General features: G+C 34.5%; 1 protein-coding gene across 5 annotated transcripts in view; it reads left to right on the top strand.

The window, feature by feature from the left end:
- The window catches only part of CNTLN (centlein), a 365,382-nt gene that overhangs the window by 344,603 nt on the left and 4,552 nt on the right, over positions 1-16,227 (top strand). For 4 of the 5 annotated variants that reach the window (XM_026453873.1, XM_023197173.3, XM_026453874.2 and 1 more), the window contains exons 24-25: positions 1,150-1,335; positions 3,832-3,909. In XM_026453873.1, coding sequence (XP_026309658.1) covers positions 1,150-1,335; positions 3,832-3,909 — 264 coding nt within the window. Of the gene's footprint in view, positions 1-1,149; positions 1,336-3,831; positions 3,910-11,739; positions 11,839-16,227 lie in introns of those variants that run through there. The other variant, XM_023197175.2, reaches the window with a different exon arrangement.

Here is a 16,227-nt window from a genome sequence, read left to right as displayed (position 1 = left end):
TAATTTCCCTAATACATGAAGAACTCCTGTAAATCCCTAAGAAAAACCAAAAAATGACAAATAAAATATAATGATTTCTTAAGACTGATGCTCAACTTTGTTTATAATGAGAGAAATGAAACTTTAAAATGCAGTGAAAACTCAAGCTACTCTGAAATAACATATTGATGTTTTGCTATTCGTGTAGAGAAACAGATACTTTTATACATTCTTTGTGGAGATACATATTAGTACTGTCTTGGATGCAGCACAGGGATAGAATTAAGTAACAGCTGTCAAAATTATAGTTCTACGCACCCTTTGATCCAGCAGTTTCAATTCTAGCCATATATCCTGGAGATGCAAAATTAATACCTGAGCACCATTATTTATTGTAATATTGCTTGTGCTAACAAAAGATTGGAAACAGCCCAAACATCTAACTAATCTGCTCTCAGCTCACAAAGCCATGTACTGAGGCCCTGTGTCCAACCAGATTAAGGAGTAACTTTTTGTTACCCACATGTAGGTGTGGTATGGGCTAGCTTTTACTGATTTCTCAAAGAGGCAACTTAAAAGCTTGTGAAGCAATCCTTGATTTTTTAATGATTTTTCTTCAATCCTTTATTGTTGTCTTGCCCACACATAATTTACCACATGTAACTGAACTTTGACCCAATTTGTCTTTCTCAACTTTTTCCAAAGCATTGTAACCTAGTATAGATAAAATAGAAACAGTTCTTTCTGCAGTAATCTTTCATTGGTTTATGTAACCATTAAATGAATTATGCAACTGACCTGTTAAAAATAATATATGCATGTTGAGAAATAAGTAGAACCTGATTCTTAGTGTTAGGTTAACTAGTGGAAGTAGTTGGTGCTGATTAAAAATAGCCTGCCTGCTGTAAACATTCACCAAGCAAGGTATCAGTTGGTGCATCTGAAAGAGGGATGGGGGAGCTTTCCTTAATCCAGCAAGTTGGTTAAGTATTCATTGAAGAGAACTTTTATCGCATGCTGACAATAGGTAATTATATTCCAGAATAATTAAAACCAGAGCAATCCTAGTAAAAAAAATGATTTGTTAGTATCTTCACATTTTTATGTTATTACTGCTTTGTCTTCATTATGACTTTCATATAAGCTCAATTTCTTTCCAATATGTTACAGGCTTTGGCCAGAGAGTTACAAAATGATGTCCACGTGGTAAGGCGACAAATAAGAGAGCTTAAAAAAATGAAGAAAAACAGGGACGCCTGTAAAACCTCAACCCATAAAGCCCAGACCTTGGCAGCTTCTATCCTGAACATTTCACGGTCAGAATTAGAGGAAATATTAGACACAGAAGATGAGGTGGTAAGATCATTTAAATATTTATTAGTAAAGGGTTTATTACACATTGGACTTAAGTACATATTTTTATTCATTTTATACCTCTTAAAATTTCATCTTTAAGATAGTATTAATGATGGTAAGATTGTTAAAGTGCCAATGAAAGATACACATCAAGTATTAACCAACTCAAAAAGCCTTTAAAGAAATTTAACTGTATAATATAGAAATAAGCTAGTACTTATAACCTTTCAAATTACTTGTTATTCAATTCATTTATTCTTTCCTATCCTCCATTTTCTTTAATTTAATCATATTATATATCATGAAAACCAGTATACTTAATTAAGCTAGCTTAAATGGATTTAGTTAAGCTGAGTCTCCACTGATTTGAAGTTTTTTTTCCTTGTGAGATTTTTTAAAAAGTGCCAAATCTATTGGCTTTCATAGCTAAATTCAAAATTGTTGTTCACCAATATACGCTTTGAAAATATATTGTTGAAAAATATGTATTGCTTAAAATTGGGTAAAATACTTCTGTCTGAGTGAATTTATATGCATACAGGTATAGTCTTTAATAACATTTCACACCTCCTGGGAAAGACACTGCATTTTTGACATAGTCACTGCCTCATGAACAGCAGAATCTCATACCACGCAGTCTTTTGTGAAACATGTGTAGGATGCTCATTCCTATCCTACTATGGCTCTGAGCTTTAATTCATGAATATTGGATTTTTATCCTTTGGAATGCTAAAAGATGATGGCACTAGCAGCTTCTCAACACATATTTGTTCAATGATAGACTTGGGTGTCTGTATGAGATCATCCTCTGGCCCCCTCATCAGCTTCTGAAAGATCTTCTGGAATAGAGCAAATCTACAATATGTAAAGATTTTTGAACTATCAAGAATCCTTAGATATAGTTAAAAGGAATCCTACAGGTATTATTTTCATCCAATGGGTGAATTACCAGTTTCTGTGTTCAGCAGCTATGCGAAAACATCTGCGACTTTCTATCAAATTCTAAACTTTGAAGTATAAGAACAATATTACATATAGTACCAAATATAAGATACATGGGAGTAATATTATTTCTGGCAAGGATGTTAACTAAGCCTTATAATAGGTGTTTAATTAAAATATGTTGATTGATGAGAAACTTAAATAAAAATTTAAGGATAAGGCCTCTGCTGTTGCCTAGAAATTTTAAAACACACAGATTTAGCACAGTGTCTCATGTGAGTATGGCTGTTTGCATGTATGTGTTTACACATACACACATGCAGTGATGCTAACACATGTACATATTCTGGAACACAGAACCACCAGGTTTTCAAGACCAAGTAATCTCTAAAATGATGCATTCTCTGGGCTAACAAATTAGCAAAAAAAAACCCTCTTTGAATGAACAAATCAGAAAAGTTGTCCTCTTTGAGTATGTGAATTAGAAAAGAATCTCTCTTGATAGCCCCAAAGACTAGATGGTGCACGTCTGTGAATAAATGGCACCTCTGCCTCTGGGCAGGTGGAGTCTGAAGACAGAGTACACAGCACTGTAACATGCATGTCACACACTCTTAAATCAAGTCCCTCCTGAAAGAGATATAAACACACTGTTCTAAGAGGGATAGGTACATTTTGATATATTTACTAGATTGCTTTGTAGACTGATCCTGGCATCTTCCAGAGGTTCAAGGATTTGCCCAAGCAGGACCCAGATCACCTGATTTATGTTCTTTACACTATATCGAACTGTAGTAAATTCACATCAGAAACTGTGATGGCCTATCTGAAGTGCCTAGCATGATGCCTGCCATACAGTAAATTTCAACAAATAATAGTTTCTCACACCCTTCCCTTCTTGGAAAGTCTATTTTTTTTTTGTAAGCTGAATTACAATTTCAAGTGAATCATCAACTGTACATGTGAATACATTTCAATTCCAGAAATATTCTATCATGATAATTAATGGGCTGAAAATACTTTGTGACCTACAGAACTTTAAGTTGGAGTGTCCCTTGCCTATCAGTAGATTATTGGATAGTTTGAATCAGCAAGCATTTAAATATACCAGAGTCATGCCATGTTCTATTCTGTTTGTAATGATAACAATTACTCCTTAGTTATCTGCTGACAAGTCAGATTTTGGAATATTAAGTTTTGTGTTATCTCACGAGGGTCACCTGTAAATGATTCTTTTATATAACTCCATCTTATTTTTCACTTTAATTGCTTTCACCCCATATTAGCCCCTACTTTGAGCTCCACTGTGAAGGTAGAAATTAAATATTTCTGAATTACCGTGAAATATATAAATATAGCTATATCTTCCGTAGTATGTATCTATAAATTAAATTTTAAAGAGCATGGATTTAAATATTGCTACTTTGAGATGACAGACTGTTCTTTGTTGAATGTAATTCTACTGATATTACTCTAGATTTATTCAGTATCTAATAGTATAAACAAGTTCATATAAATTTCATTAACACCAGTGTTTCTATTTTTTTTCTTTAGGAAATTGAAAAAACCAAAATTGATGCTGAAAATGACAAGGAATGGATGTTGTACATTCAGAAACTTCTTGAAGGACAGGTGTTTCATTTTTCTGTTTCGTATATTAAACTTCTAAATAAGAATTCCAAGCCTTACATTTTCACCAGATGTCTAACTTTTTGTAAACACTACCCCATTATTTACTTCTGTTAGGTAAAGAAGTATTCCAATAGGTAGAAAGGAAAGTTAACCCTCTATTTGTGCTTTTAGACTTAACAAATGAAACAAATGCCTTGGGATAGAGCCAACATGGGTCTTAGCAAATGCATTAATTAAATTATTGAGTCAACCTCTGTGCTTGCTAGACTGAAAAGGATTCATTCTCTCAGACCTCTTAGGAAAAGAGATTCTTTATTATGTGTCTTTAAAGTTAGTAGTTGATATGGACACCTGAGGAGTTCATGGGTTTCAGTGACCTTTTACTATGGACCTGTTTCCAGTCAATTCATGTTTTCCTCACAGCCAGACAGCTGTTTATTACTGTGTCTTCCCGCATTCTCTACAATATTTTCTACTGAGACCTCGAGCAGCTTGTTAGTGGGAAGTAAATATTGATTTGGCATCCTGTCAATACAGAAAGAATGAAAAAATTTCCACCAGAGGCCCCTCAAACATTTTCCTATCGACATTTTCTGGGCCGAGTGGAAAGCTGCATAGAGGATGACAAGGCCAAGACGAGTTGAAATCCCTGAGGGGTCTATTGAGACTGCTGCTGTGACCTGTGTGATACTTTTTCTTCCCTTTCAAGTATTTTTTTAATACACATATAGTCTACTGGGATGCGCCCCTCTTGTAAGTGATCAAGGGCAGTTTATTGGCAGGTGAGAGCCCTGCTTTTCTAGTCATAGCCAGCTTTTGTTTTGACATCACTGACAGCATGTAATGTATTCTAAAACTTTTTCATTATAGTTCTTTTGACTCAACCTAATTGTTTGTTTTTTAAATGGACTGGAATAAATAAAAGCCAAAACATATTTGTCTAAGTACCCCAAAAATTGTCCTGCGATTTTAGGAAAGTCATTTTAAATGTTTCTGTGTAAAGATTAAAAATAGAAACTGATATTAAATGCAATTATTTTACATTTATATTAACAAGTATCAGTTTCTGTGCTTTTGGTAAAGTTAAGAATAAGTAAATAGTATATAAACTATTCATGTTAGTATCAGTTTGATATATTTTTGAGACATTGTCTGGAATCACTTTAATAACAGTAGGCGATTAAAAATCATTTGCTTAAAGTTGTGTAAGTGTAGATGTGCCGGTGCTAGACAAGGCCTTTTACACTGACTACTTGCTTTTGAGAACAGAGGCCGTTTCTTAATCATGTGGTACTCCCAGAACCTAGCTCAGTGGCTGGCATACCAAAGAATTCAATAATGATTGTAATGAGGTTTTTCTTTTCAACTTGAAAATGATCAAAATAAACTTTTTAATGAATTTTTTAAATGTTCACTTCATAAATATGGCCTGTATTTATTTGAATTAGAAATTTTATTAATTATGACTATAAAAACAATAAATCTATACGTATAAAGCTTTGTTAAATTTTGCTAAAACTGTACCGACACTGGACCTAAGTTTTTTTGGTTAACACATGGAGAGGTATATACATACATTCTTCATTAGCTGAATGTATGCTTATTCTGTCCAGTAAGTATAAAAAAATCCTGTTGAAAATGGCATCAGACTGCTTAATACTGCAGCTTGATATAGTGCCTTTTTGTGCCACTGAGCCTGGACTCTGGAATATAATTGCCAGGCAGTATTGATTTAATTGCCCAGGTTTATTTGTGGACTCCTAATTATTGACTGGAGGTAAATTTAATGGAGCAGCCTTTATGAACCCTGGGAAACCGCTGCTGTTGCTGTTATACATAATGAACTGCATCATGTGCCTTTAGATCATTTTTCAAGCTAATTTTATTCCACTGTGACAGTATGATAACATTTAAAAAGTCAAAGACTTTTTATTTTTATTACCAACATAGGTGGTTTTGCTGATGTCTTTGAATTTTGTGAGAGAAAAAATAGGTACTTCATTGGTTGCACTTGAGTGTCGCTTTATAATTACACCCAAGAGAAAAATCTATAAAATAGAATACATCTTTTTTTTTAGCCTACTTTTCTTCTCTCTCAATCCGAGCAATTATATTTGTCCTGAATTTTAGAAAAGGTTTTCTTTGCCCACCGGTTTTTTTTAGAGTCTGAGTTACACTCACAGGATTGTATGGGCAAAAGTGTAATTATGTTCATTCATATGTTTTGTTTAGTTTATGGCTTATACCTCCTATGAGCTTACATCATCTTCACATTGTGGATAATTGAAGATATTTTCTAAAAAGTACTAATTAGTCCAATATTGATGTTTTGTTATTCAACTATTTTGAGAAAATTATTGGAAAACCTCTCTTTTATGTCCTGTCTGTGTGTTAGGTGCTGTATGTGATCGAATCCTGAGATTATGAGGGCGAATCTGGCCCTGTGATTTTGTCTTTTGTTTGATTGGGCCAGAGAATTGCTTTCTGTTAAAAAAAATTTTTTTTCTGCTTTTGTTTGATAGAATGTCATATTGATAAAATATTCACCACAAAATAAAAAGCTGTTCTTCCATGTGGTAGTGTGGAACTAATAATAATATGATACCTACTGCTGTTGTTAGCTACAAGTGCATGAGAACTAAAAGGTCTAAAATTTTAACTTATATATATTTGATACAGAACCAAAAATATGTCATTCTTTCAAGTAGTTGTGATGCTATTGGTAACTTTTGATATTTCACATTTCTCTGCACCTTACATTTGTCCCCAGAGATTTCTAGTAATCAGAACCACACTGAAAAAATCTTACTAAGTCTACTTTTATCTTTCTATGGCATAGCTGCCTTTAATTTCTTTGAACATTTTTATTTGTATAAATCTCTCTTTTCACATTGATATATTTTTTAAAACTTATAATTTATGGCAGAGACAAACAAGCAAATTGATAATTAAAGTAGGATGGGAGAAACCACCAAAATTAGTTTGTCTGTAGTTTAGGGATTGGGAGAAAAGATAGAAATGGGCAAAGTAGGCTGGGACCAAATTATAAAAGCTTTTGAGCAGGGTAGGGATGTAATCAGAGTTGTGCTTTAGAAAGATGCTTAAGAGCAACATTGTAGGATGGTTGGAGAGAGGAGACTGGGAGCAAAAAGGTGTTCTAGGTAAGGGGCAGTGAGAGTCTGGATACGGCCTGGCCATAGTAATAGAAAGGCAGGAGACAGATGTGATCTACATTATAATGAGTGGCTAGATAGCAGTAATGAGATTAGTTGAAGGGGTCTGGGTGGGAACCAAAAGATGGGTGAGTTTAATATATTACATGAGGAGAGAAAGATAATAATATCTTTAGAGGTTTAGGGAACAAAAGAGGTAAAGCAGTTTTAGTTAAACAAAAGAAGTAAAGCCAAGCATAAAATGTTACATATTGTATGATTCCATTCATACAAAATGTAAAAATAGGCAAATTTATAGACAGTATGTTTGTGGTTGCCGAGGCTGGGGGGATATAGAGAATGGCTGCTTACGGATAGAATTTCTCTGAGGATGATGAAAATGCTCTGGAATTACTAGTGATGGGCTACACAATTTTGCGAATGTATTAAAAATCAATGATTTATACACTTTAAAATGGTGAGTTTTGCTATGTGAATTATATCTCCACTTAAAACAGTTAACTCCTTGATAATGGAAAATATTACAAAAAGAAAAAAAAGAATACATTTAAAAGTAAATTTAATAAATTGCTTATTTCACAAGTGTTGTGCCCCCCACCATTAGCAGAGATTTCTTTAAATGCATTTGAACTTGAATTCTGTCTAGTGGCTGTAAATATGAGTAAATGATATAAATGATTTTATTTCAAACTCAGTAGTTTCTTTTCAGTTGGCACATAAGGAGATGTCCCACCTTTATACTCTAATTGGTCTTACCTGTTCACATATCCAAACAAGGAGTCAGTTTTTTAAACTTTGCCCACTACAAGACAGTGTTTATCTATTCTGCCCATTCTGATCCCCCAAATTAAAATTATAATAAAGGTTATTTTTAGGCCTTTATAAAACCTAAAACAGTCCCTTGTTCTTGTGACTTTATAAAGGCAATGAAAATAATTAGTGGAAATTAAGCTGAGCCTGTGCTCTGGAATCATTAAAAAATATGTGAATGAGTACCTTCTACATGCCAGGTTATTATTTCAGGTTTGGAGAATATGGCAGTGAATAAAAGAGATAAAAATTCACTACTCCTATAGAATTTACACTTCTGGAGATGGAGGACAATAAATAGTTAAAATGTATAAACTGTGAAATTTAATAGGTAGTTAACTTGAGTAGAATTATGGGTAGATATATTAAAATATGTATATATGTATAAAACAAATAATACATAGTTATAACCAGAGTGTGGGGCTTAGTACTAAGATTTCTGTAAATACTCTTAGACATGAATGGCTAGAAAATGTGTCCTTGATGTTATGGTGTGTAGCTTTATTCTTTGTTATTTGCTAATTCTTTTTTAGGTTTCATTTTGTCCATTTTAGTCCACTTTGTATAGATCATTTTATTCTATTGGAACTATATCAAAAATTGTGTCTTTTTGCCTTCAGTTTTGGAGAATTTAAAGTACAGACGTTGATCAGTGGCTTTTCTTTACCTTTAAATATCCCTGTTCCTATTCGTTGCTTCAGATCTTGCAAATGCTGAAATTTAAAATGGCTAACTTTCCCCAGTGTCCTCTCTGCAAAATATGCTTACCTTCTACAGAATGCCTTGCAGTGTGGCAGTGGGAAGGGTTTTATAAATCTCCCTGGCTTTTGTAAATAGAATATACTACTAGCCTGAAGGTTAACTGAAAGTTTCTCCTTGCAGCTCTGAAGCCATTTACTCTGTAGTTGTTTCATATGTTGCACTTATAACAAACGCATTCACAAACAGACATACACACTCACTCTGTCTCATCCATATAAGCCTACACACTCAGTAACCCACACAGAATTAATTCCTCACATTTAGATGAAGTAGCAAGAGTTTAAAATCCTCTACTCACAACCTTGCTTTTTTTTTTTTTAATTGAACAAGGTAAGCTTACTTTCGTATCACTAGAATGTGATTAAAGTTAAAAGGACCCTTTTAATAAAATAATTAAATTTATTTGAATCTACAGTATCAGTTTTTTCATGTAACTCCTTTTTCTTTTTTTCTCATTTTATTGTTTTCTTCGTGTAGTTTTATCTCCCCTAATATATATTCTTGTGCTATAATAGGAAAACAAAGAAGTTTATAACCAGTATTCTAAAATTAAGTCTCAACCAAATATAAAAAGATTTCTGCCTGGAAGTTCTTTATTAACAGCTAATTCAATTGCTGTATATATTTGAAGTTAGTAATACTATTTATTTAACAAACTTTTATCGAGTGCTGATAGTATGTAAAAGTGCTAGTCAGCATGGGAAACAAATGGGACAATTCATGTCTTTAAAAGGCTTAAACTCTAAAGTAGGAAATTAATAAGTGTTAGGATGCAGAGAAAATTGTACACTTGTATGTTGCTAATGATAATGTAAAAGGGTGCTGTTATTGTGGAAAACGCTGTGGCAGTTCCTCCACACATTAAGCATAGAGTTACCGTATTATCCAGTAATTCTGCCTTGGGGTATGTCTCCAAAAGAATTGAAAGCAGGAACTCAAACAGATATTTGTACACCAATGCTCATAACAGCATTGTTCAAAATAGCCAAATGATGGAAATGATCCAAATGCCCACCGATAAATGAATGGATAAATAAAATGTGGTTTATGTGTACAATTTATTATTCAGCCTTAAAAAGGCATGAAGTACTGAAACATGCTACAATAGGGATGAACCTTGAAGACATTTTGCTAAGTGAAATAAGTCAGACACAAAAGGACAAATACTCTGATTCCACTTGTTTGAGATTAGTCAAGTTCATAGAGACAGAAAGTAGAATGGTGGCTGTCAAGGGCTGGTGGAACAAGGGGAATGGGGAGTTATTGTTTAATATATGTGGAATTTCAGTTTGGAAAGATGAAAAAGTCCTAGAGATAGAGGTGGTGATGGTTACACAACAACATGAGTGTAATTAATGCCACTGAGTAAGTGACTTAAAAATGACTCAAATGATAAAATGTTTGTCATTTCTATAAGATAAAACAGTTAAAAAAATCTAAAGTAGGATTTATAGTCAGTATATGTGGGGACACAGGTAATATTCATTTTCATTATGATTTCCAAAACATTAGGAAACTCTTATTAATATAACAGCCAAATTGCTATAGTCAAATATAGTATGGGACGGTTTTGTCTCCTAGATAGACAAGTTCCTTGAGAGCACAGTGAGTTATCTTTTACCTCCTATACCATGGTAAGGGAAAACGAAAAGTCAGTAAATTGTGCCCTAAAAATATGGATTACCCAGAGAAGCATTAAAATCACTCATATTCTTGCACCTTGAAAAGCCCATCCAATGTCACCTATTCTGTTTTTTGTAACTTTCGAGAGATATTAGCAAGAACATTTTTCATCTAGATTTAGAACTAGATTTTTCCTTGACTGCAGAAAATAGAACAAGATACATGAAGCACAATGTGTAATAAAATCAAAACCCCATACTTAAAATGTTTGCATTGTAAAATGTCTAAGCCAACCACTCTTCCAGAGCATGAGCTCTGCCTTGTGGAATAATAGGAAACTCAGTAACTGCTGAAGAAATCCATTTTCAGCATCACGTGCCTGAGATTCATTCAGTTCCTCCTTATATTGACCAGAACTCTCTCTGCACAGTAAACTTACAATGGCTTATAGTTGGAAGACCTGGGGTTGCGTTCTGTCTCACGCTAGTATGTGAAGAAGTTAGCTCAAGGCAAGTAACTAAAGCCTCTTTAACTCAATATCTTCAACTATAAGATAGAAAAAATACCACCTGACAGACTTGGAATGATAAAATAATGAATGCCAAAATGCATTATCCCTTGTAAAAGTGTTTTGTCACCCTTGAAAAGGATAGTAACAGTTCGAAGCCCAGGGAAAATATATGGAAAATAAGTCAAACTTAGAATGCTAGTGATTTCTTATGTTTAATTATTTTTAATTTATTTTAAAAGCATATCTTTTTGCTAGATTTGCTACTAGTCTCCCCAGAAGAGGCCTAGCCCATTGCCTACTGTAGAGTAAATACAGTCATGCACTGCATGAGGACATTTGGGCCAATGACAGACCACACTATACAATGGTGTCCCCATAAGATTATAATGAAGCTGAAAAATTCTTTTTTTATTAACTTTTATTTTAGGTTCAGGACTACATATGCAGGTTATTATATAGGTAAACTCATGTCATGGGGGTTTGTTGTATAGATTATTTCATCAACCAGGTACTAAGCCTAGTACCCAATAGTTATTTTTTCTGATCCTGTCCCTCCTCCCACCTTCTACCCTCAAATAGGCCCCAGGGTCTGTTGTTCCCCTTCTTTGTGTCCGTATGTTCTCATCATTTAGCTCCCACTTATAAGTGAGAACAGGCAGTATTTGGTTTTCTGTTCCTGCATCAGTGTGCTAAGGATATAATGGAGCTGAAAAATTCTTATTACCAAGTGACACTGTAACCATCCTAAGGTGGTAGCACAACACATTACTCTTGTTTGTAGTGATGCTGGTGTAAACAAACCTGCTGTGCTGCCACCCATAGAAAAATATAGCGTATACAATTATGTACTGCACATAATACTCAATAATGATAATAAAAGTCTATAACTAGTTTGTGTATTTACTATGCCATATATATATATATATATTTTTTTTTTTTTTTGGGTCACAGAGTCTCGCTCTGTCTCCCAGGTTGGAGTGCAATGGTGCAATCTTGGCTCACCAAAACCTCCACCTGCCAGGCTCAAGCAGTTCTGCCTCAGCCTCCTGAGTAGCTGGGATTACAGGCGCATGCCACTATGCCTGGCTAATTTTTTTTATATTTTGCAGAGATTGGGTTTTGCCATGTTGCCCAGGCGGGTCTCCAACTCCTGAGCTCAGGTGATCTGCCTGCCTCAGCCTCCCAAAGTGCTGGGATTACAGATGTGAGCCACTGTGCCCAGCCTACTATGCCATGCATTTTATCATTATTTTAGAGTGTACTCTTCTACTTATTTAAAAAAAAAAAAAAAAAAAAGCTTAACTGTAAAACAGCCTAAGGCAGGTCCTTCAGGAGATATTCCAGGAGAAGGCATTGTTAACATAGGAGGTGACAGTTCCGTGTGTGTTATTGTCTCTGAAGACCTTCCAGTGGGACAAGATGTAGAGGTGGAAGACAGGGATAGTGATGACCCTGACCCTATATAGGCCCAGGGTAATGTGTGTGTTTGTGTCTTATTCTTTAATTAAAACTTTAAAAATAAAAAAATAAAAATAGGTAATTATTTTTATCCTTACAGAATAAGGATATAAAAATGTTTTTGTACAACTGTATGGTGTATTTGTGTTTTAAGCTAAGTGTTCTTACAAGAGTCAAAAATTGAAGCTTACAAAGTAAAGTTACAGTAAGCTAAGGTTAATTTATTATTGAAGAAAGAAAAAGGTTTTTTAATACATTTAGTGAAGCCCATGTATACAGGGTTTATAAAATCTACAGTAGTGTACAGTAATGTCCTAGGCCTTCATATTTACTCACAACTCACTCACTGACTCGCCCAGAGCAACTTCCAGTCCCACAGGCTCCATTCATGGTAAGCATCTTATTCAGGGGTACCATTTTATAAAATCTTCTATACCATATTTTTACTATGCCTTTCCTACGTTTCGATATACTAATACTTATGATTGTATTACATTTGCCTACAGTATTTAGTACAGTAACATGCAGTCACAGGTTTCTAGCCTAGGAGCGGTAGGCCATAGCATATTGTCTAGGTGTGTAACAGGCTGTACCATCTAGGTTTGGACAATGACAAAATTGCCTAACAATGTATTTCTCAAAATGCATCCCTATTGCTCAGTGATGCATAACTGTGTTTGTTGAGTGCTTTCATTGAGGAGGTATAATTCACTATTCACATTCATCCAGATTCTGGAGCGACATATTTAAATCAACATTGAGTGACACAGTGATGAACAAGAGACTGAATAATTCAGTTCTCTTTTCGATCCTTCCCTATCCCTTTATTTTTCCTATCTGTACTATTAAGTGTTCTCTTAGTCATTTCAGGCTGTTATCACAGAATACTATAGACTGGGAAACATTTATTTTTCACATTTCTGGGGTCTGGGAAGTCCAAGATCAGGCATTAGCCTTAGGAGCATTCTTTCTGTTTTGTAGATCGTGGTCTTCTCATTGTATTCTCACATAGCAGAGAGAGCAAGAGAGAGAGTAAGCTCTCCTATCTCTTTTTATAAGGGCACTAATCCCATTCAGGATGCTTCCATCCTCATGACCTAATTACCTCCCAAAGCCCTTACCTCTTAATACCATCACGTTGGGGTTTAGGATTTCAACATAAAAATTTTGGGGGAACACAGGCATTTAGTTAATAACAAGGGTCTACCTGCTAAATACTTTTTATATCAGTTAAACTTTCTTTTCCTGAACTCGGAGTTCGTATCCATATGATAAACATTGGTATTCACACCTAGTCTTACTGAGACCCCAAATTATTTCTTTAATGTCTACATAAAAAGGGACTCCTTGTTATAGTGGACTGTAGACTCTTAAAGCATTATCTCTAGCGTGAAATTCTCACCTAGTCATGAAGGAGCATATAAGGAATGGACATAGCCCCTTAAAGTATATATACTATACAGTTTCTGGCGTTTGAGAAGAAAGTCAGTCATATTAGGATAGTCCGAATACCAGTATTAAGATGTATTTGTCATTATGTGTGCTGGTTTTGTGAGAAGACAACTAGGACTTCAAAAAGGTCTTGCAGGGGGTTGGAGAAGGTAGGGTAAAGTAGTAATGTGTCAGGCTTTGTGTAAGACCAATGTCCAAACAATTCATAGGGGTCCAAACTGATGTCCAAGGGAGCTTTTTGTGCTGGTATCATTGCCCAAAGCATTATTTTAAAGGTGAGGGCACAGCAGTAGTCTCTGATCTGTGAGAATATTGGTTATCAGTTAGGGAAAAGTGACTTGATAGGAGTGGAAAATGAGGGAGGGGAAGAAACCTCCCAGCTGCTGAGGAACCAGTGATAAGAGGTTATCTCTATCTAGGTAAGTTTTGGGGACGAGAATTATAGTGTCACACAGACACCAGACAAGAGGCCTAATCACAGCCTAGAGGTGCTTCTGGGTTTGAAGGAAAGTCTATAGCTAACTTAAATTTCTCTTCTATCTTACATAACTTACCATAGCCCTAAAGAACTTGCTGGCAGTTCATTTTACTAAATCCTGAAGTATCTTACCAAGCGTTTCCCTAACCCCAAGGACTTTATAAATAGAGTAGATCACCCATTTGCTTTAAGTGTTACGGAAGCACTCCTTGAGGCTTTTCTTCATTCTGTCTTACAACTTCTAGAGTAAGGTTCCAAATTAAAGAGAAAAAACTATAGCCTTCAACAGAGTTTGAAAGAAGCAGGCATAGCCTTCTCTGTGTCCATTTTTAGCAGAACTCCAAGAGGTCTTTGTATCTATTAGGATATGCAGCAGAAATAGAAACAACCATTTAGGAGACATGACTCAAAATTCAGTGCCAAATTTAAATTATAAATACATTGTTCTTTCTGATGGCCTTCTTGATTATTTTAACAAGTTCAGTCTTTAACTACAGGATAATAGAGTGGATGCTAACCAGTCAGATATGTGTGTGTGCTTGTATATATGTAAATGCATATACCAAATGTTGCACCTTTAATTTTATAATAAACCTACAGTATCCTTTCTTACTAAGGTCTCATTAAGTCAGATTTTAAGAGCAGATATAATTCATAAAATTTTATATTCTTCACTTTCAATATGACTCTAGATAAAAGTCAAATTTTATCTTACAAGAAATATCTTTTTGGTCATAGTTTTCAAACAGAAAACAAGAATAAAAATGGCCAAATTGTTAATTGTACCCTTTATACTTAAAAGTTATCCTTATTTACATTTTTCTTTCAATACAAAAGAATTTCAATTTCATATTAAGAGCATATTCCCATTAATGCTGATATAATAAGTTATTTTTATGTTTAGCAATCATGGACTTTAAGCTTTGCTATTTTTCTTAGTTCTCAAGCATCTGCAGTCATCATTTATATCATTTATATGTCACCTCTAAAGGAAGCCACAATTTGTAAGTGTGAGTAATAAATTTAAGATTGTGGTAGTTGCATACCAGTTCCTAAAGGTAAACTTCTGTAGGTGTTTATATGTCAGAGAAGCTAAAAATCTGGGTGAAATCAGGGGCGATCCCTCCTATAATGGAAATCACTCTTTGCAGCAGGAACAGCCAGAATGACTAGGAAGATCTGCCTTAAGACTACCTATATACTAAGGCAAACTTTGTCAGATATCCCAGTTAAATTTCTATGCCAAGAAATTTCACTCAGTATGAAGTCTTCACCTGTCCATTTTTCTCTTTATGCTGAAGAGTTCAAGCATGTGTAACTCTGCACTGATACACCCAGGAGTATCATTTCTCCTTTTTTATCCAAGAGAGAAAAAGAAATCATGCAGATTTTCTGGACTTTGTAATCCCTGGCAAATACCATCTGAGATGAAACCCACAGCAGCATAATGTTGGTTTGTTGTTTCAGATGTATTTGATAGGGTGCAAGAAGATCTTTGCTGTGGTCAGTCAGATTGCCACTTCTATGCAACTCTAAAATCCTATTAGTAAAAAAGGCAGCCGTGCCTGTCTGTCCCTCAGAGATTTCTAAGGGAGACATAGCCCGTTCTAGAATGCATATAAAGATAATATAATTAACTGTAAACTCCTTGTATGAAACAAATATGCATTTAATCTGGACTTCAAAGTAGAAGAAGGTTTGGGTCTCTTGTTCTTAGTGTTTTTAAAACATTTTGCACTTAAAAAATATGGCAAACAAATAAACAGACCATGTGAATTTTTAAAGTGCTTTCCAAGGCATGTTGTATTTTAAGTACAGTTTCAGTCTTAACTCTAACCAGCCTAGAGCTACATGCTGAGAATTGATGTTCACGTGGTACTGCAAGATTTTGAAGAGCTTTCTTGAATCACTGAAGATTAAATTATGTTCTATCTGACTTTCCAGTTCACTATAATTTCTGATGTTTGAGAATTAGCATGATATAAGTAATAACTCTCAATTAACAAAAATAGCCAGTTAACTTGAAAATTCCACTATTAGCCATTTTTATA

Source organism: Piliocolobus tephrosceles, chromosome 14 (assembly GCF_002776525.5).
Source record: "Piliocolobus tephrosceles isolate RC106 chromosome 14, ASM277652v3, whole genome shotgun sequence".
Lineage (NCBI taxonomy): Eukaryota > Metazoa > Chordata > Mammalia > Primates > Cercopithecidae > Piliocolobus > Piliocolobus tephrosceles.
This window is presented reverse-complemented; position numbering and strand designations above follow the sequence as displayed.